Consider the following 22,073-nt stretch of genomic DNA (forward strand, 5'->3'; position numbering starts at 1 on the left):
ACAGTTGCCTACATTCACTTCACTACAAACTATATGGTAGTACTGTGATTGCTCACTGTTTTCACATACAAGAAATTGTTCTGCTGCCAAGCATAAGAAATATGATCCAAAGAGTGGGGAGAGCCATGGAGCAATGAAGATAAGAGGCACATAATATGTAACTTTCTATACATTAGGAATAGTAAGAGAAGTGAGATAACTGAATATTTAATATACAGGACATCACACAAGCAAGAGCACAGCTATGTGACTGTATGTGAGACTGAGTAAAGAAGCATTTCAACCACAGACAGTATATTAGTGAGTGGAAAATTAGAAATTAAATGGAATATTAGACAAAAGAAGAACGAATAAATGGCTAACAGTTTTTTAAACATTACTATATTAATACATTAGCTACATAAAAATGACCCTCCTTACATACCTCCACCATAGATATTCTCCAACTAATAGAATCTGATAAGCGTTGACTGTTCCCAAGAACGGCCAGTCTTGCAAAGTTGTATGAGTGTACCTGAGGCATTGGTCTGTGCCAAAAATGGGGGGGGGGGAGAAACCCAGATTACAAGGGATATATTTACTACATGAAATGCACTGAAAGCTTTTTGGAGATCCAAAAAAAGAGCAGTAGAAATGCCAAGTGTATTATGTGTTTTACAAAACTTTTCCATCTTCTATGTTTTAAAAAGTGTCTAAATAAAAATATGTGACTAAGAGGAGTCAGAAAATGTGCCAGTTTTAGTTATTAATAGAGATGAGCGAGTACTGTTTGGATCAGCCGATCCGAACAGCACGCTCGCATAGAAATGAATGGACGTAGCCGGCACGCGGGGGGTTAAGCGGCCGGCCGCTGTCAAAGCGGAAGTACCAGGTGCATCCATTCATTTCTATGGAACGTGCTGTTCGGATCGGTTGATCCGAACAGTACTCGCTCATCTCTAGTTATTAATAATTATTAATTATTATTATTATTCATTAATAAATCAATTATTTATTATTTGGTGCATAATATTGGTGTAAAGTACAACAGTTATGAGACGGCATAAGTGGAAGGAAATTGTAATAAGTTAGTGAGTTGTGACGAATTCATCGCGTTGCATTTGACATTCTAAAAAATTTGGCACAAATTCTGTCTCCTAAAATTATGAATTCATGACAATGCTAATAAATCTCCTCTAAGCCTTTCATTGGATGGAGCAAATGTCAGCTTCCCTAATGTCTACAAGTCTAGCTAGATAGTATCAAAAAGAAACATTTCCAAGCAAGTCAACAATTCTTTATATTTTGCAAATATTTGTATTCAGTTTTTTTTACAATTTTTTTTCTGCTGGCTCTTCTTGAAAAAAAAAAGTTTGTATAATAATAAAAAAATATGTAATAATCAAATATAATCAGTGGCAATTCCATGTCGTTGAAAAAAAAAATTAGAATCAGACGTTTATTTATAAAGCTTGCAATCTGTATATTATAATATTATGCAATTTATTTCCTGATAATTATTAAATTCATTGCCGAGCGTTTCCTAGCTCCTCTGTTGTTTATATATATATTTTTTAGTTTTTTTATTTTTTTTAAGCACAATAAATTACTTGATAATTGCTAATTGCAACTCTCTCCAGAATATCGTGGGGCGTTCATATTTAACTGAGAAATAGCAATTTCTACTTCATTGAATAATACATTCCCAGTGGTGCTAAAACCGAACCAGTGTGTCTTCTAGGAGATATGCCAATCTCCTCTAAGCCATAACTATTTATCCTTGCTGGTAATTATGGGAACAAACATAAGACTCTGCAGAACTCCCTTGAGTGACAGGCATCTTTCAGCTGATAAAGCGAGTTTTGTTAGTCTTAATTAAATGAGAACCTCAATAAAGAATTTAGCTTATTATGTATTTTTTATTATTATTTTTTTTACACATAACAGCTTTTTTTTACAGTTTTTATTATTTCATTAAAGATTTTAGTTCTACTTAAAATGGCGTTTCATATTCGGAGGAGCTCGATATTACACTTTTAGAATATTTTTCCAATAAACATTATTGTATTATAGCTAAAATCAATGAAGCGTTTTCAATCATTTGCTACCCAGGGTTTAAAAATGACATATAATGGATAGTCAATACTGTATAAAGCTCTGCCGTTACAATAACATATACAATGTTGCTATATAAGAAATTCTAATTTTGTAAATTTTCTGAAAGTAATAATAATAATAATTAATAAATAAATAAGTAAAAAATAATACTGAAATAAAAGAAATCATAGAAGTCAATTTTATTTTGATCATTCACTAATTTCACAGGATAAGGGGTAAAAGTCAGATTGCTGGGGGGGACTAAGAACTGGGACCCCCAGATAATAGGCTACTCAGGGAACTGCTGTTGACCTTGCTACAATTCCCTAAATAGTGAGCGACTATAGAGTAGAGAGTTGGTAGACTTCACAAGCACTGGTATCCATACATTCTCAGGATCAGGGCCCCAGAGGTCAAACCCCAATAATCATAAACTGATGGTATATTCTAGCTACGTGTTATCACTTTAAGGGGCTATTTCTACATTATAATGAGTGACCACTGTTGGAATAGACGATTTTGTCAATTTATGCAATACAGGACATGAGCAATGAAGACCATGATGGCTCTTCTGTCATATCTGTTTGGTAATTACCCATATTCCCCACAGGATAAGTCATCTGTATCAGATTGGTCGGGGGTTCAATACCCCAACTCTGCACCAATGAGCTGTTTAAGCATATAACAAGATATAGGGCCTATAGCAGCTTTGCTCCTCTGAAAGTGAATGGGAGAAGAGAACGGAAAAGTGTACCAAGCTCCATAAACTGTAGCAGTGCTAGGGAAATACAGCTCAGCTCCCAATCACGTGAATAGGAACAGAGCTGCATCCAGCCATATACCATGTGCCAGACAAAATAAGTCTGCCACATGAATGGTGCGGGATCAGGGTGTTGGACCGTGACTGATCTATCCTTAGGCGTTGTCATCAGAATCCATTTCCTTGGTTTTGTGCAAACTCTTTCAATCAATTTACACTTTGTGAATGGAATTTGTACATTATTTATGGAATCGTAACGTGAGCTCCAAATAGTGTTACACTATACAGCAATTACTCCCTGGCCGCAGCAGCCTCAGGAGATAGTTTGTTCTTCATCTCATCCATTGGGCTTCTATAATACATGAAGTGAGATAGTCATTAATAAGCATTGCTGGACACTTAGTATTTGCTTTTCATGTTTTTTTAAAAAAAAAATTATTTTTTTTAGGTCTCATTGAACTGGAGAACAACTACAAAGTGAAAGCTGCGGTAGAGAGCAGACAGATGCCTTACTCCGAGTTTCAATACATTGAAGTGGATGACTACAGTGAGTGGACATTTATTTTTATTAATATTTCCTATTTTTGTGTTTTTTGTATTTTTCTAATTGTTTTACCATAAGGGATTCCCCATATCCTTATATTGTACCAAAATTAGGAAGAATAGAGGACACTCGAAAAAGGTGTTTTTCTACAGTACACGACCATTTTTAAGCACTATTATGTAATTTCTGGCACTTTTATGATACACAGTAGGATAGTAGAATTTTTTTTAATGAGAATGGTCAGACCTTCAGGCAATGAATTCTGGAAAGGTTTTATTCAATGAGATTAAAGGGAATCTGTTTTTCAGATTTTGGGCCATGAAACTGCTGCCATGGCGCTGCGGGACTTTAAAGACTATTCCAAACAAGTCCTTGTTTTTATCCTTTTTGGTCTGTTTTGCAGACTGGCAAGCGGTGTATGCTAATAGCGTACCTGGAGTCATCTGGCAGTGTAGCCGTCTAGTCGCGTCACAGAATCAGTACCGAGCAGCACCTCTATTCCTGCCTATGATGTCAGCTAGCAGCTGAAATGTCCCACAACACCATGGCGGCAGTTTCATAGCTTAAAGGCTCATACATGTTCTCTTTAATGAAGTTTGATGGAGACTTTTAATTAAAAGGTAGTGGTAATCCAGCCTCAGCCTACCAAGGCATAGATTGGAACTAGTCAAATTTTATGACCAAGTCCAAAATTGAAATTATTAGATCACCAATGATTTGGAGGTATTGGCAATACTTACAGTAGAAGGACATCTGAGGACAGGCAGGTGTGTGACAGCGATTAGATGGTGAAAAATATATCAATGCACAGAGCACAGGTTTTCTGCTTTTTATAAATCTATATCAATATAAATATTTAATATAAATTTCAACTTATTTCCTTTTATCTGAGTTTCATTGCAGGAAATACAAAATATATGATATAAGGAGAGAAGCTGAGCTCTGTGATATATAGGTTTATATGATAGAGGAGAGAAGCTGAGCTCTGTGGTCTATAGGGTTATATAATAGAGGAGAGTAGCTGAGCTCTGTGATATATAGGGTTATATGATAGAGGAGAGAATCTGAGCTCTGTTATATATAGGGTTATAGGATAGAGGAGAGAAGCTGAGCTCCGTGATATATAGGGTTATATGATAGAGGAGAGAAGCTGAGCTCTGTGATATATAGGGCTATAGGATAGAGGAGAGAAGCTGTGCTCTGTGATATATATGATAGAGGAGAGAAGCTGAGCTCTGTGATATATAGGGTTATAGGATAGAGGAGATAAGCTGAGCTCTGTGATATATATGATAGAGGAGAGAAGCTGAGCTCTGTGATATATAGGGTTATATGATAGAGGAGAGAAGCTGAGTTCTGTGATATATAGGGTTATAGGATAGAGGAGAGAAGCTGAGCTCTGTGATATATAGGGTTATATGATAGAGGAGAGAAGCTGAGTTCTGTGATATATAGGGTTATAGGATAGAGGAGAGAAGCTGAGCTCTGTGATATATAGGGTTATATGATAGAGGAGAGAAGCTGAGCTCTGTGATATATAAGGTTATATGATAGAGGAGAGAAGCTGAGCTCTGTGATATATAGGGTTATATGATAGAGGAGAGAAGCTGAGCTCCGTGATATATAGGGTTATATGATAGAGGAGAGAAGCTGAGCTCTGTGATATATAGGGTTATATGATAGAGGAGAGAAGCTGAGCTCTGTGATATTTAGCTTTAGTAAATAATGGCAGGACCCTTAGAAGAGACAGGAGAGTCCTGCTTACCCCACCTATACACAGTGACCTCATTTACTATACACATTGATACAGGGAGAGCTGTCAGTCACAGTGAGTGGGCGGAGCACTCAGGACTCTCACTGTCTCTCTTAGGAGTCCTATCAGGATTTATTCCGCTTGTTCCCAAGTTCAGCTTCAGCTTCATTCCCTAGATATTCACTCTAAGACAAAGGTATTTGTTGACTGTTTCTTTTAACTACAACTGAACATTGGTCGTGGATAGCGCGGGATGGTAATAATAAAGTTATTTTCTTTGGAGCTTATTTCAGCCGCTTCCTTCTTCCTAAACATCCCCTGCTCAGTAAAACTACTGATTTTAGTCGCTATAAATGTAACTGCTCAAGGGCATTGCCTCTAATTTAAGGAACATTGTCTCTGATGTTAACAGACATGAGGACAAATTTGCTATCAGTATGGTGTTAATAGTCAACTTGATACATGACGTCTGTATTGTTAATCCTAACGAACAAGATAGAACAATAGATCAAACGACAATTCAATTTACCAATGCTTGACTGGGCTGATTCACCTAATGATGCTGCGCTTAATTTGACCTTAAATAACCCGGAGCAATCTCAATAGCAGCTGTTTTGCAGTGAACATTCACAATAAGCCTTAAAATGCTCTATTATTGTCTTTCATCAGAACTTCCAATGCAGATTATCAAGCCGGCAACCTTCATAAATACAGCTCATTACCCTCTTTTGCTTGTCGTGTAAGTATAACCTCAAACGCTTTCAAATATGTGGAATAATTGACTATTTTTTTGTAGAAATTAGCTAATTTGTTTGCCCAGATTGAGATTCATTGCATTTGTAGAGCACCGTCCATTAGGATTCATTGGCAGATATTAGAGTTGAGATTTGCTTTTGGTGACTATGAAGTTATTTTCCAAGAATTAACAATTGTTACCTATCTGAAGGGTCCATGTTAAGTATCTGATCTCTGGGGTTTACTTGTCTGAATGGGGGTATCGATTCCCTTTCTTAAATGTAGAGATGGTCATGCATGTCACTCCATTCACAATCTATAGGACTGATCAAATAGCTGATCGCTGTATTCAGATTTTCCTTAGATCCCTAGATGTTGAATGGAATGGCAGCATGTTATACCAGGGTTCCATTTAAATGGGGGACTTGAAACTTGTGTTCTTGTGATTTTTGGGGAAGAAATACTGCAGTCCCTTTAAATGATCGTTGGTGATAACACTTTAACTGAGGAGGCGTTTACGAGCGCTCCCATTGAAGTGAATGGGAAGTGTTCGTCAGTCTGCCGTAACGCTGGCGTGTACGGCTGTGATACACGCCCGGCGTTACTCCGTGTGAATGCCCCCTTAAAGATCAGTTTGTCCTACCATAGACAGGATACAATAGGGAGGCTCCTGCTGCAGACAGTTGTCTTAGGCCTAATTCACATCAGCGCTCGGTATTCAGTTCGTAGAGTCCACTTGGGGACCCCCCCAAACAGAATACCAAACGCATTGACAAGCAGTGAACAGTGAAACCACACGGACCCCATAGACTAAATGGGGTTTTTTCCATGCAGTGTCCGCACGAGTCATGTGGAGAGAACAGTACTGCAAGAACTACTTTTCTCTCTGCGAGATTTGTGCGGGCACCGCACAGAAAACACACAAACCCCATTATAGTCTATGGGGTCCATGTGCTTTCATTGCTCACCGCTTTTTGAATGCATTCAATATTCCGTTCCCAAGTGGACTCTCCATACAGAATACCGAACGCAGATGTGAACCAGACCTTACACTCAGACAAATAACTGTAAGAACGAGGAAGACCATCGCTGAGCTTTTGAGACACCAAGGGACTATTTCTTAATATAGTTCTCAGTTTTGACTGTAATATTATACAAAATAGAAACATGATAAAGACGAAGATGGCGGGAGGAAGTGGTGGGATTTTTCTTTTTTTAAAGGGTTGTCCAGGAAATACAGGAGGCCATGGAAGGTGAGAAAAGGAACATACCTGTCCCCCGTTTTCCGGTGTCCTCTGCTGCTGTCCAGTCCATCAACACCCCAGGACTAGTTCCAGAAGAAGTCCTTGCCACACGTGATTGCTAAAGCCAATCAGTATCCTCAGTGGCCTATGGAAAGGAATTGAGATGTCACTCGCCTATGCCACATATGTCCTTTCCTTTGGCCACTGAGGTTGCTTATTGGTCTACGTGGACATGTATGGTGAGGACTTCACTGGAAAAAGTTCCCAGGAGCAACAGGACCATGGTGGGAGACTCCGGAGATAAGCGCGTATGAGAGGTTTTTTTCACCTTCCCTGGGCCTCCTTACGGAATAGATCCTTGACAACCCCTTTAATACAATTTCCGTGTTTAGTATTCCTTTGATACCATATCATATTTCATCTTTTACCTTGTGATCTTTCATAAGCAGATATTTTATAGAGAACAAAACACATTTGACCTACATGACCATCTAAAGGCAGGAGATTAAAAAAATTGCTCCAGGGTATATTACTAATGATTTAGGCTTAGTAAAAGTGAAGCAGAGGTGACAAAAGAAGCGTTCTATGTATAAGCTGCCATCTTCACATAAGACATAGCGATACAGTCAAATCTTGCCTGTCTAACTTTTTTATTTATGAGAATAAACCTAAGGTCTAAATTATATTTAGGGATTTACGTCAAGCATAAATAAAAGAAAAGGATGAGAGCTCCCATTGAGCATGCAGTTCTGCTTGATGGAATTTCTCTGTCATACATTGGATTTCTCCAGGAATTTGGCATTTTATGTTATTCGTCATTCTAAGTTGTACTGCATTTTGACATTACCTGGATTCAGTGTGGAGTTGCATTCGCTCATGAGAAGTGGAATTTCATCTCTACTTTGGCTCTCCCTCAGATGTTGCATATTCAATGTTTCTGGGCATAAAAATATCCTATGAATAATGAAAAATAGACCTTTAAGATGGGATTGATTGGTGACAACTTCAGTAACTCAACATATTAGGTGTCAGATTGGAAATAGGAATTATGAGACCCAGGTTCCTAGAGTGACCCAGGTTTTCTAGAGGAACAGGATTTTTTATTTTTTTTTCTGGAAATGTTACCTGTCTTATACTCGATACTTGACTTTTAGGTTTTAAATCTGACCAGAAAGCCAGTATTTTTTAGTATTAGGAATAGTGCCCCAAGTGGCCACAATGTGTCTTGCGGGCCATGAGTCGCTGTTAGGGCCTGTCTTTGACTCTTCAATCCATACTAAATAGGAGTCGTGGATTCAATCAGACAGACCTGGATTTCAAGCCCCGTTCCAGAACTCCATATATTTGCCTTTATATATGGCAGCAGTAATAATGTCTACTGTATGGGATTAATCAGTGGGACTGAGACGGGAATATAAAAAATGATAATAAAAAATACCGGAAGAATTTAGAGCGCCATTGAGGTGAGTATTCTGACAATGGAGGGAGAATGAAGTCGAGTGGATAATAACAATCACTTTATTGGTTCCAAGGACAAACCAGTACGGTGCCGAAACGCGTTGCCCTGTTTGTCCTTGGAACCAATAAAGTGATTGTCATTATCCACTCGACTTCATTCTCCCTCCATTGTCAGAATACTCACATCCATAACGCTCTAAACGCTCCCATTTTTATTATTTTTTTCCCCATTTTACACCACCACCCACGCTGTGGATTGGTGTCCACGTAAGAGCTACAACTGGCATTTTAGGCTCTTCTTGAGTCTGTTCAACCTGAGGGTGCCGGGTCTCCCTTTTATTGGGGGTTTTCAGATAGGAGGAGATTATTACTTTCCTGGTTGCAGATTGGCTGCCTAGATATAATCCGCTGTTATTAGAGAGCTATGTGTCTTGTGGATTTGTATGACCATTTTTATACCAGACACTTCTACTACCAAATATTAAGCCCACCCTTAGCCAAACTTTAGTGTTGTAATGGCTTAGCTTTGTCACATTTCAAAGGGGTTATACAGTTTTGTAACAATGATGAACTATCCTTACGATGAGCCAACAATATTACATCTGCAGGGACCCGAAAGCTGGGACTCCCGCACCTCTGCTGTTCCAAGGCAGTATGGCGGCCGGTAATGCCTTCTCACCATACAAAGTTTGAGGTCTATGGGCCAGCATTTCCTATGGATAGAGAATAAGTGTCTGTAACGACAAAACCCCTTTAAGACAAAACACAGGGACAGTTTTACCATCTTATCCTCTTTAAACAATCCAACCCCATTTTCTATAGTCAATATACACACATGTAATACAAGCCATGCTTCACTGTATTCATGTATGTCCAACCTAAGCCATACTGTTAGTAATGCATTCATCCTTTGACAAAACATGGCTTGTGTTGCTGCTGTTTTTTTATTTTATTAGCTTTGTACACATTCAGAAAATCTCATTTTCCATTAGGTTTCTGTGTGCCCAGAAGTTGGAAGTCAGTAACCAATTTGCAATGGGTAATAAATCATCAGTCTGGATAGGATTTCAGCTCTTGGTGCTGAGTTTGCAGTTTTGCGTACTTTGCAGTGAACGCTTATTCAGATCTCATTAAGCCCTTGGCTGCCGTATAACAAGCATATACAATACCTAGTCATCTCAATACATTATAGCGCTACCACCTGCCGAGCCTAATGCATATAATGAAGCATTTTATGTAAAATATACCTATATAGTAAACCATTACTAACACTACCAATTATAGCATAATGTATTACAAACTGTAAATTATTATCCTCAGAGCCCTCGTGCTGAGTTTCAGGCATGGAAACCCCTACATTAGCAAAATGGTTTATTTATGTGAAGAATAACAGCGTTCTTTATTGCGGCACTATGAGCGGTGGAACATAAAAGCAGCCTAACACATTTGTATCGGCCTTCCCCCTTGGTAATTATTTGCTGCTTAGAAATTGAATTTTACATGGAGAATAATGTTTTAGTAATATAAAGTGTAAGTACATTTTATAAATAATAGGTTCCATATCTTTGATGGCTCTTCGTAGGCCAATTCCAATATAGTGCACCGGAAAACAGAGTATCTTGTAAAACATAATGCAATGTTAATATATAAAAGATAGGTAAAGTCCTCAAGTATTCAGCGAAATTACAAAAGGAAAAATATGGCGAGTGCAAAATATACTCAAGACCAAAAACAGTATATGAGAGCCCTTATTTTTTCTGAATACAAGAGCTCTTCTTTCTTAGTTTGCAACAAAAACTCAATGGAGGGAATTTATTAAGACTGTTGCGCTGCGTTCCACTCCTAATATTTCTCTACAATGATTTGTTCATTCGTTGAGCAAGGGTTACGGTCTTTACTAAAGCACTATGTCTACTTCTTTCTCATAGTGACGGTAGTCCTGGAAGTCAGAGTGTCGCAGAACGGTTTGAAGTCAACTGGATGACAGCGTTGGTCAGCTCTTTCAGTGTCATAGTTGTAAAGTTCGATGGACGTGGAAGTGGCTACCAAGGCACAAAGCTATTGCATGAAGTGAGAAAGGAGCTGGGAAGTTTACAAGAGAAAGACCAGTTGGCGGCATTGGCGTACGTATACATTAATATTCCACCTGGATTGTATATATTTCAGAAATACTGAAACACTTCTTTGGGGATAAGATGTCATTTTGTTACGTATAGAAAAGTGTGGTATGCCTAATAACTGTTGCCTATGGTGTTTGGGTGGTATTGCTACTAGAGATGGGTGAACTGCAAAGGGGGGGTTCACACTTGCGCCCGTGTCCGCCTCCATCCTATTCCCCAGAGAAACTGTATAGGGGACGGCTTCCCAGCGGTCAGTTTTAAAACCCATTCATTTCAAAAGCAAACCGCCGGTATCTGTATGCAGCCTCTCCGTGGGGTTATGGTGGGACACAAAGTCCTGAATGTCCAACTTTGTGTCCGGTCAAAAAAGCAGTTTCCCCATGGAGTGGCTGCATATGGACACTGGCGGTTTGCTTTTCAAATGAACGGGTTTTAAAGCTGACCATCAGGAAGACATCGCCTATACAGTTTCCCGGGGAATAGGATAGAGACCCGGCATGTGGACACAGGCGCAAGTGTGAACACCCCACTAGTCACAAATAGATTTGACCAAACTAAAGAAACAAAAGTTGTTACTTCATTATACTTTGAGGTCTCATTAGACCCCAGAGTATAATAGGTGGAGACTCAGGGAAGGTGACAGAAATAAAAAAAATAACATTTATTCTCGCCTCATCTTTTGGGCCTCCTCGTGGTATCTGTTGCTCTCTTATGACATCAGGTGCCCAGTAATCGGGCCACCAATGGTCACATGAACATGATGCCATGACACTCAGTGTGCCCATGTGACCACTCAGGCCCAATCACAAGCCTTAGCAGTGAACTTCATGTGCATGATGTCATAGGATAGTGCCATCTTTGCCATCTTATGCCAAACAGTTCCATCTTTGTAATAATGCAAGTTACATGCCATTGATAATAATGTAATTGTTACGTTAATAATCTATTTGGGTCCTATACTGTTATTCTTTTTTACTTTTTACGTTCTTTTTATTCCAGATCAATATTGAAAGAACAATACATAGATAAGACTAGGGTTGGCGTTTTTGGAAAGGTAATGTTTTTAGTATTACATTATACATGAATTTTGAATTTGGGGTCCAACATGGATAATTTATAGAAACACTTCCAAGAGATCAATGTAGAGTAATACTGGTCATCTGCTACAACCAATGGGTTTTGTTCTTGTGGTTTCATGAAATAAATTGTACTTTACAAGCGATATGTAGCCAATGGGGAGCCACAAAGAAAAGAGATCAATGAGAAACGAGGGAGACACGAGCCTGTTCCCTGGTAGCGTTAAGGACAGCAAAATTGCTTTCAGTTTGAACAAGGATGATTATATTGCATTGGTTTATTTGATATACAATGAGGGAATATGCAAGAAATTTACTTTTTTCCATTGAAGAAAATATTGGCAAACTGGTAAGTATATTGGGTTAGACCATGGTTTTCTGCCTCATTATATGTCTTATCATGAAGAGATGGTACTAGGTGGTCCAAGGATCAAGTTCTAGTTTTCTACTAAATAGGTCATACTAGCAATTACCCGCAACTTTTCCACTAATCCTAGCACGGTTGGAATTTTTTCTCTAGCCCCCACCATTCCTGAGCAATCACTACTGATAGTTTTGGTGCCTGATATGCTATTTAATCTCTGTACTGTCAGGAGGGCGCTGTCAGGCAGGAGCAGACAAGGGGTGTGATTCTGAGTTCTGAAACTTGCTGCCTCTGATTGGAGCTCTGAATCACACCCCCTGCCTGACACTGCCTCACCATTCCCGAGTAATCAGTTCTCTTAGTTTTGGTTCCTGATATGCTATATAGGCTATGTACTGTCAGGAGGGCGGTGACAAGAAGGAGCAGGAAAAGGGTGTGATTCTGAATTCTGACACAGACTGCCTCTGATTGGAGCTCTGAGTCACACACCCTGCCTGACGTTGCCCTTCTGACATTACAGAGCTTACAAAGCACATCAGGCACCAAAACTACCTTCACTAATAGCTTCAGATGGAGAGAAAAATCCAACTGTGACAGAACAATAGAGTGGCGCCTATTGATAGATGCTAAAACCTGGAATGGATGGTGAAAGATCTTCTTTAATAGCCATTCATTGTAATGTCTGGCATCAACCACTGGACCTGCGTTGATCGGGTGAACCACTTTAGATGCCTTTGTGTACCCTGGTGACCTTCTCAAGGTATCCGTTACCACTTGTATTTGCTTTTCCAAAAATGTATTTGAATAGCCTTCAGTATTCAGCACTATGACAGAAGTTGCTCACGAGACAAGAAGGTTAATGAAAACTTGTAATACATATTTTCCATTTCTACAAAAGCATCGGCTTTAGCCTCAGAAGTGATTCATCCGCTAATGATTTTTATGTATTGCAATGATTTACAAAACATAATTATCAACAAATATTTTATTGACGAATGGATTATTTCAATCAGTCCAACCCCCATGATTTGTGCTCCGATACTATAAAGCCTCTTATTAAATTACATTTATAATTAGGGTAAGAACGCGATTACTATGCCATCTATCTGTTTTCTGAATATTTCCTTTGAAGATATAACACATTATTTTGTCCGAGCCATAATTGGCTGACTCTAATTTACAATTTCTGCTGAATCCCGGAATCAGATTATGCTTAATGATGTAAATCTACAATTATATTCACCTTTCACTCGCTCACCACTCAGAGTCTGACTTGTTAAATATTCATAGTTTTTAGGTTTGGATGAGTTCGGAGTTAAAACTAATTCAACTTTTGTTGACAAGAGGTTTTAGTGGGTATTATAACAAGATTTCTCACTTATTGTACACAAAACACTGCCGAGATTTAATCGGGTATTTTAGATTAGACAAAATCTGTTTTGGGATATTAATGCATAGCCATGTCTAATATTCTTATTTCAGATTATCTCAATTTATTTTTTTATTATGTGAGTGGATTTTCGGTGTCAGGCGTCTAAACATTTATTTCGGTCGTATTCAGCAGTACTGTTTAAAGCGTTAAAATGGGAAATATTTTTTTACTAGAAAAACTTTCAAACTATAAAATGTGAATATCAAGCCTTAAAGAGTTTAGGTTAGACTGTACATGTTATAGACTGGACCTATTAATGCTTGGTATAGCCAAATAATCACATTTAAAGGGGCTACACCATAAAGACAACCACTGCCTATATGCTAAGACCCCATGTTGCGGAAACACAGCTTTATTTTGTTGCAGATTTTGTTGCAGATTTTTTGAGCCAAAACTAAGAATGGCTGCAAAAGGAATGGGGAGATATATAGGAAGTAGAGATGAGTGAGTAGTACTAGATCGAGTAGGTATTCGATCGAATACTACGGTATTCGAAATACTCATACTCGATCGAGTACCACTCGCTATTCGAATGGAAAAGTTCGATGCAGAACCAGCATTGATTGGCCGAATGCTATACAGTCGGCCAATCAACGCTGGTTCTTCTCCTACCTTTAGAAGTCTTCTCCGTGCAGCTTCCCCGCGGCGTCTTTCCGCTCTTCATTCACTCTGCCAGGCATCGGGCCTGGGCAGAGCCGACTGCGGGTTTCTGTCTTCTGCCCAAGAAACTGGACAGGAAACGGAAACCCGGCAGTCAGTTTTCAAACCCATTCACTTGAATGGGTTTGTAAAGTGACAGCTCATGAGCGTCTTGTGAACTGGACACAAAGTCCTGCGTATCCGACTTTGTGTCCGGTTAAAAAAAAAAACAGTTTCGCTGCAGAGAAGCAGAAGACGGTCGCTTTGAAAATGCATTCAAGTGAATGGGTTTGAAAACTGACCGCCGGGTTTCCGTCTCCGTCTGTCCAGTTTCTCGGGCAGAAGATGGAGACCTGAAAGCGGAGAGCGGGTGCAGGTGTGAATCCGCCCTAACTGATATAATAAATGGAAGCAAAAACTGGATGTAAATAGATATTCATCCATTTACATAGAGATCAATGTAAAAAAGAAAAAAGATCGGCTTCTGTCTATTTTTTTATTTTTATTTTTTTTATTACAGACACATAAGTATGGTATACTGTGTTTTTGTGTCCATCACCAAAAAATGGACTGAAATCATTACAGTATACGATACTTATGTTTGTGTTAAAAAAAAAAATTGAAGCAGATATTTATTTTTTTTACATTGATCTCTATGTAAATGGATGATATCTGTTTACATCCAGTTTTGGTATCCATTTATTACAATAGTTAACAGATGTAAAAAAAAAAACATGATCTGAATGTAGCCTTAGTATGGTTTGGAAGCCTCATCATTTGTATTTCAGATGCCTCTGTAATAAATAACATATTTGACAACTATATTCCATACAGTAAAATATATGTTGTTGCACAAAATATGTGAAACATGTCAAAATATGTCAAATATGTCAAAAATACCTGAACTTTCCTGGCATACTCGCAGAATATAATGTAAATATGTGAAATTTGAGCAGAAACATAAATCTATGCCTAGTTATTAGAGATGAGCGAGTAGTATTCGATCGAGTAGGTATTCGATCGAATACTACGGTATTCGAAATACTCGTACTCGATCGAGTACCACTCGCTGTTCGAATGTAAAGTTCGATGCAGAACCAGCATTGATTGGCCGAATGCTATACAGTCGGCCAATAAATGCTGGTTCTTCTCCTACCTTTAGAAGTCTTCTCTGTGCAGCTTCCCCGCGGCGTCTTCCGGCTCTTCATTCACTCTGCCAGGCATCGGGCCTGGGCAGAGCCGACTGCGCATGTCTGCTTGTAGTGCGGGCATGTGCAGTCGTCTATGCCCAGGCCCGATGCCTGGCAGAGTGAATGAAGAGCCAGAAGATGCCGCGGGGACGCTGCAAGGAGAAGACTTCTCGGAGGATCCAGCCCAACCCTCACTCGTGGACTTGGTAAGTATAATTTGATCGAACGTTGCCTACCCCTGAAACGAGCATTTTCCCCCCATAGACTATAATAGGGTTCGATATTCTATTCGAGTAGTTGAATATTGAGGGGCTACTCGAAACGAATATCGAACCTACAACATTTTACTGTTTGCTCATCTCTATTAGTTATAGGTTTTTAGCAGATTACAGACTTTTGCTAAACAATTCAGAATTTCCAAAGTACGTTCCAAACTCACTGGTATAGTCTGTAAACCCATCATATGTGTTGCAGGTGTGATGTAATGATAACTTAGGTTTTTGTTTTTTGTTTGTTTTTTTCATAAATGAAAAAAAAAAACATTTTGTATTATATTGTATTATAGAAATATGTTAGCATTTTCACTTACCAGGCTGAGATTTTTTTTTTTATTTTTTTTTATACATAGAAGTCTATGGAGGGGTGAGGTGTATACACAAATAAAAGCAGCTGCTAAACTCTGCTATACTGTGAGTGAGGGAGCTCTTTTGATACAACTTTATCTCCATGCCAATACTCTAACAGTACAAAGAATGGGGCAATAAATCAATTAACATCCTCCTCCTCCCTTCTCCACTCCATAAACTTTTGCGTGTGAGCTGAGTACGAAAATGGATTCTATACAAAAAATGCAGCACCTACCAATCAAACTTATTACCGGTAGAGAAATTCATCTTTTATATATCTCTATACAGGTTAGCAGTAAGTACAGCATAGGTGGAACTGGCCAGCAGTTTATGGGGAGAGAGGGTCCTTGGGTGGGCTCAGTAAGGCTGAGGCCCCACATTGGGGAAACATAGTATTTTGCTGCAGATTTTGCTGCGTTTTTTTGAGCCAAAGCCAGGAGAGGATTGAGCAGAAGGTAGAAGTATAAGAACTTCTTATATATTTCCCATTCCTTTTGTGGCCATTCTTGGCTTTGGATGAAAAAAAATTAACAAAATATGTAACAAAAAAACCTGCATTTCTGCAATGTGGGGTCTCAGCTTAACTCTGACAGTGCAATTATTGCTAATTTGCATACACATAAGAATTGCTCGTTCCCATGGTTTTGTGGTCACCAAGCCATGATTATGTCCTATTAAAGCCATCTTCATGTCCCCATCATTGTTTGAGAGCTGATAGACTCTCTTTAATTCTGATTATGGGAGGAATAAGCAAATCTGTCTCCCAAGATGTAAACAGGGAGACAGTGCCTCTGTTATGCTGCCCTCAATGGGAAGCACCCTGAACATCATGCCTGACTTTCCCAGAAGTTTTTACTGCATAATGCGAGGTTATAACCAAATCAATTTCTCAGCTATGGACGGCACCGTTTCTGTCTGGTTGGACTTCCTTCCCTTGCAGTGGAGCAACTATGGCTGTGTAAGTCTCCACACACCTGAAAAGGTGGTCTCTCCCTAAGGATGGACGTTATCCCCATAATCTAATTCTGATTAGGCATTTCTGAGGAATAACCGAGCCGACACCGCATATATACTAGAAATAAATTGATCACAGATATAATATGTCAGTAAATCCAAATGAGGCTGAGCAATAGTTGGGACATTTTTGGAAAGATTTATGTGAGGGTGGCTGTTGGGTACGTTATTACTCAGTATATTGACCATCAATACTGTTATGAACTTGTGAAAAAAAATGTGAAGTTCACAAAAAGTGATTTGTAAATCTTATTGCCTTCCAATTGTATAGGAATATGGAGGATACTTGAGCACCCGTCTCCTGACGTCCATGGCAGATGATCTGTTCGCCTGCGGAGCAGCTCTTTCTCCAATAACAGATTTTAAGCTTTATGGTAAGAATCTCAATATCTGTAGATGACTATTCTAATTTGTTTCATTATTGCTTATGGAACCCTTGGGATTTGTTAACACTTGTATCAGCAGGTTTCATAGGATAACAATTATCAAATCTTCTGTAATCGCTGATGGCAATAACCTTGCTGCTATTGCCAAAAAAATAAAAAATGATGGACCCCAATAAGTTAAGGGAGTAGGTTGGAACCATTTAGATCTATTGGATGATGGGTTTAGCGTAGTGTCATCTGATGTCAACCACAATGTTTATATACAAATATCATGCAAACTGAATATTCAATTCATTCCTTGCACATGTCAGTCTGTCCGTGAATGAAAACATAGTCAGACATATAATTAGCGCCAAAGTATTTGAAGGGAGCCTATCACCATCTACATCACTTCTACACCACTTATATGCTATTGTAAAGGTTATTTTAGAAAATCAACTGTATGCAAATGGAGTGCTCAATGTATCTAGGGCAGCGCCCATATACTATGGTGAACACTGAACAGATAATTTGCATTTACAAGCATAACTAAACTTTATTTCCCATAAATATATTGTGCTTTAGTAAAGTATATTGCAAAGTTGCAGCAAGATTGCAAGACTGCTACAATAACATAGAAGCAGGACCATTGTGGGGCCCTGTGCAAACGTTTTGTAAGTGGGACCCCCCCCATCATTTAATTTCCTCTTAACTAGCTCCACATAAGGCCCATTGCCCCCTCAACCACCAATGTTACACAACAAGACAAAGATTACTACCTGACCCCATTCCCACGGACATGTGAGCTTCAGCTGTAATGATGTTTGCAGCTCGGCGTTCATTACGCTTCCCTGCCACAGACAACATCAGAGACAAAGGCTGAATAATGGAGCACACAGCTGAGTCCTAAGGACCCAGATATAGTTGATATCACTTCCTGATGCCTATAAGAGCAGGACAGCACCTGAAAGTTGGGACTGTCCCGCTCAATCTGGGGCAGGTGAGGGGGCCCCTGCTACCACAGGGCCCCGTGCAGAAGCAGCATTTGCCCTATATGTAAAGCAGCCCTTTATGCAAGTGATTGAGAAATGACTGGTAGTGGTAGATTCCCATTATTAGTCCAATAATATACAGTATGTGCTTCTTACATGTTTCATCTTATTGGATAGCTTAGTTAAATAGTAGTAAGTATAGTCATCTCTAGCATCCCCAGCCCCAGATGGAGGCGGCATGGCACTCTGTATCTGACAAATACCATGAAGGGCAGGTTCACACCTGCGCCCGGTCTCCGCTTTAGCCAATCCAGCAGGCTTCCGTCTTCTGCCCCGAGAAACTGAACAAGGGACGGAAACCCCATAGTCAGTTTTCAAACCCATTCACTTGAATGGGTTTGCAAAGTGACCGCCCATCATAAAGCGTAGACCGGGCGCAGGTGTGAACCCGCCCTAATGGAAGTATTTATACTCCTGTTTTCCTTGTATGTATTAGAATAAATTGCATTAGGTAAATTTGATTGGGATTTATTATTGTAATGTTATTTATTATTATTTATTATTGCATTTGTTATTATTATTTGTTATTTATTACTATTTAATATTGTAATGTTATTTCCCCATACTGGAAGTCATTTCGGTTTATTGCAATCTACTCTGTATGCTATTTATGTGTGTTATGCCACGTTCACACTAGTGTTGTGCTCTCCGTGAACAACAGAGAGCCAGACTGCTAAGGGAGCATTCACACTTGCAATCCACAGGTGTCAGTTTGCAGCCTCTCCACCATGAATCCACTTTTATTGGATGGACACAAAGTCCTGCATGTCCGACATTGAGTCTGTTAAAAAGAATGTGGATTCATGACAGAGAGGCTGTAAACTGACACCTGTGGATTGCTTTAAAAACCCATTTAAACAGACTATTTGTAAAACATTCCCAAACAGTTTTTCTGCTATCACCACGGATTCAGCACAGATGGACAACAGGTGCAAGTGTAAACGCCCCCTTAAACAGCAGTTACAGGTGGAAACCATCCCATTGACCAGTGTTGTAACTAGGAATGGCGGGGCCCCGTGGCGAACTTTTGACATGGCCCCTCCCCCCTTTCTGACCGACACCGAAGACCTTGACCGACCAACCCCCCGCCGCATTCCTGCGTGCTCTGTTATGCCCCATAGTGGCCCCTGCACACAGTATTATGTCCCATAGTGAACACCAATGAACAATTATTATACTCTGGGGTCTTTTCAGATCCCAGAGTATAATAATCAGAGACCCAGAGGAGGATACAAACATAAAAAAACACTGTTATTTACCTATCTCCAGCTCTGCTGCAGTCTTCTTTGGTGTCGGCCATCTTTAATGATGTACGGACGTCACATGACGCGGGACATACGTCCCGGTCAAATAGCATCAAATACAATTCTAGTATGTATAATGGTAGACATGTATAGAAGCAAATACAGATAGATAGATAGATAGATAGATAGATAGATAGATAGATAGATAGATAGATAGACATTGATATGCTGTATATTCCTACACATATACACATCTATTCACACACATACATTCATATACTACTTATACACACACCTACACACATACAGGATTCACACAGTATATAAAACACATAATGTTAACACATATACACATCTATATATATTTTACCCAAAAATATACTTACATTTGGCAGCTTGGCCGGGTGCTCAGGACATGGAGGAAACTTCTGTGCAGCTCTGTCTGGCAGTGAAGAGAGCAGCTACATCCACTTCTCACCTCACACTCCGATGCTGAGGAGGGGGAGGGGAAGCACAGGAAGCTGTTCAGTGCAGGGAAATTTTACAAGAAGCGATCGGCAGCCCCTGCATCTGCCAGTGATTTCTCTGCTGCTGATCTTCTCCTTATGGTAGGAAAAGTATGGGGCCCCTGAGGGTGTGGGGACCCTGGGCAAATGCCCAGTTTGCCCCCGCCCCCTAACGCCGGCCCTGGGGCCTATTAAGGAAAAAAAAAACAGCAGGAGTAGCGGCTGTCACTGGGCCCCTAATGTCCCAGGCCCTGTGGCAGCCGCTATCCCTGCTACCCTGGTAGTTACGCCACTGCCATTGACTATAATGGGGTCCACCAAGTGTCTACCATTTTCAAACTGAAATCATTGATTTTCATCAACTGTGGCGCAGATGTGAACCAAACCTTAGATGTCATGCACAACTGTGTGCCTGATGGGCAGTACACAGATATCAGATGTCATCCGTTTGCAATTTTGTTTACTGTGGGCAGTTGTGTATTTGTTTTGTATACAGGTCTAGCAATAGATAGTATAGCCTTCTAGATGGCGGTGTATACACCAGATTTATCATACATTCCTAGCAAGTGTGATCTGGTGCATTTCAGCGTGCGTATTAGTAAATACATCAAATTATGTTATATCTATGGCGCTTTTATATTATCCACTTATAATATCACAGTCTCAAGTAAAAACGTAACAAAACAGAGAAGGAAACCTGACAAAGTACATATCGATGTATACATATCTCTTTTCATTGCAAACAGGATATTTACTGGATGTTTACTTTTTTTACTGTTATCTCATTGGACATTGTAGCTTAAATTCTTTTTTTATTTTATTTTTAAGCATCTGCTTTTTCGGAAAGGTATTTGGGACTGCATACTATTGATAATGGAGCATACGGGGCATATGAGGTACGTACATCTGACATACACGACATTGTTAGAAGATAGCATGATGATTATGATCAGCCTTTGTTTTTATGTTATTATATCATTTTTAAGGGTTTTTTTTAATTTACTTGGGTTTATTAGTTGTAAATTTGTATTCAACATAATATTTAACCAGTTCAGGACTGGGCCATTTCCCTTGGTACAGGACGAGACACATTTTTGCAAACATGATTTGTGCGGGCAGCATGCGGCCCAGGGCACTGGAGGGAGGGGGGGGGCGGCATTTTTGCTGACCTAAGCCAGTCCGGGACAAGCTGTCCTGGACTGGCTTAGCGTCACCGTCTCGGCAGCCCAGCACTGGAAGCGAGTGGTGGATTGGGGAGGCCCTGTGGACACAGCGCTGCTCCAGCGGCCTCCTCTCACGCGTAGCAGAGAGCAGGTCCTCTCCCTGCCTGCTCTCTGCCTGCTAACGCCGCCCCTGCCCCCTCCTCCCGGGGGGAGGGGGTGGCTTTCTTTCGTCTGCCTCAGGCGGCAAAAAAGCTAGGTTCACCCCTGGCGGCAAGCACATGGTCTGTGTGCTTTTATAGCACAGCGCTTGCAATTGCATTTGTATTCCATTCGGGGGATCTCCACGCAGACTCTCCCCAGACGGAATACAAGCGCAGATGTGAACAGGGCATTACTCTGCAGCATTTTTCCCACACCTGCCTTAAACCTTTGCACAATACTACTGTATGTCCAAGGCAACCTTGTGATTTTGTCTCCATTTTAGACATGTCTGTGACTATAGCGCCGCTTTTCCTCTGTAACTGTGACTTGATAAACCCACTTTCACAGTTATTTTATTAGAAATTTACAAAATGTAACTTTTTAGAAATAAAAATTGGATAAATATTTGGACTCTGTTTATACCCAACTTTTAGGAAGGGTACAGAAACATTGTTACTATTAAAATGGTACAAAATGCTTAGAATGGGTTAAAAATGTTAAAGATGCAGTA

General features: G+C 39.7%; 1 protein-coding gene across 4 annotated transcripts in view; it reads left to right on the top strand.

Annotated features, from left to right (window-relative positions):
- The window catches only part of DPP6 (dipeptidyl peptidase like 6), a 1,283,113-nt gene that overhangs the window by 1,254,063 nt on the left and 6,977 nt on the right, over positions 1-22,073 (top strand). For all 4 annotated transcript variants that reach the window (XM_075271529.1, XM_075271531.1, XM_075271527.1 and 1 more), the window contains exons 18-23: positions 3,285-3,383; positions 5,803-5,872; positions 10,499-10,693; positions 11,690-11,744; positions 17,303-17,405; positions 21,027-21,094. In XM_075271529.1, coding sequence (XP_075127630.1) covers positions 3,285-3,383; positions 5,803-5,872; positions 10,499-10,693; positions 11,690-11,744; positions 17,303-17,405; positions 21,027-21,094 — 590 coding nt within the window. The remainder of the gene's footprint in view (positions 1-3,284; positions 3,384-5,802; positions 5,873-10,498; positions 10,694-11,689; positions 11,745-17,302; positions 17,406-21,026; positions 21,095-22,073) is intronic.

This window comes from Leptodactylus fuscus, chromosome 4 (genome assembly GCF_031893055.1).
Source record: "Leptodactylus fuscus isolate aLepFus1 chromosome 4, aLepFus1.hap2, whole genome shotgun sequence".
NCBI lineage: Eukaryota > Metazoa > Chordata > Amphibia > Anura > Leptodactylidae > Leptodactylus > Leptodactylus fuscus.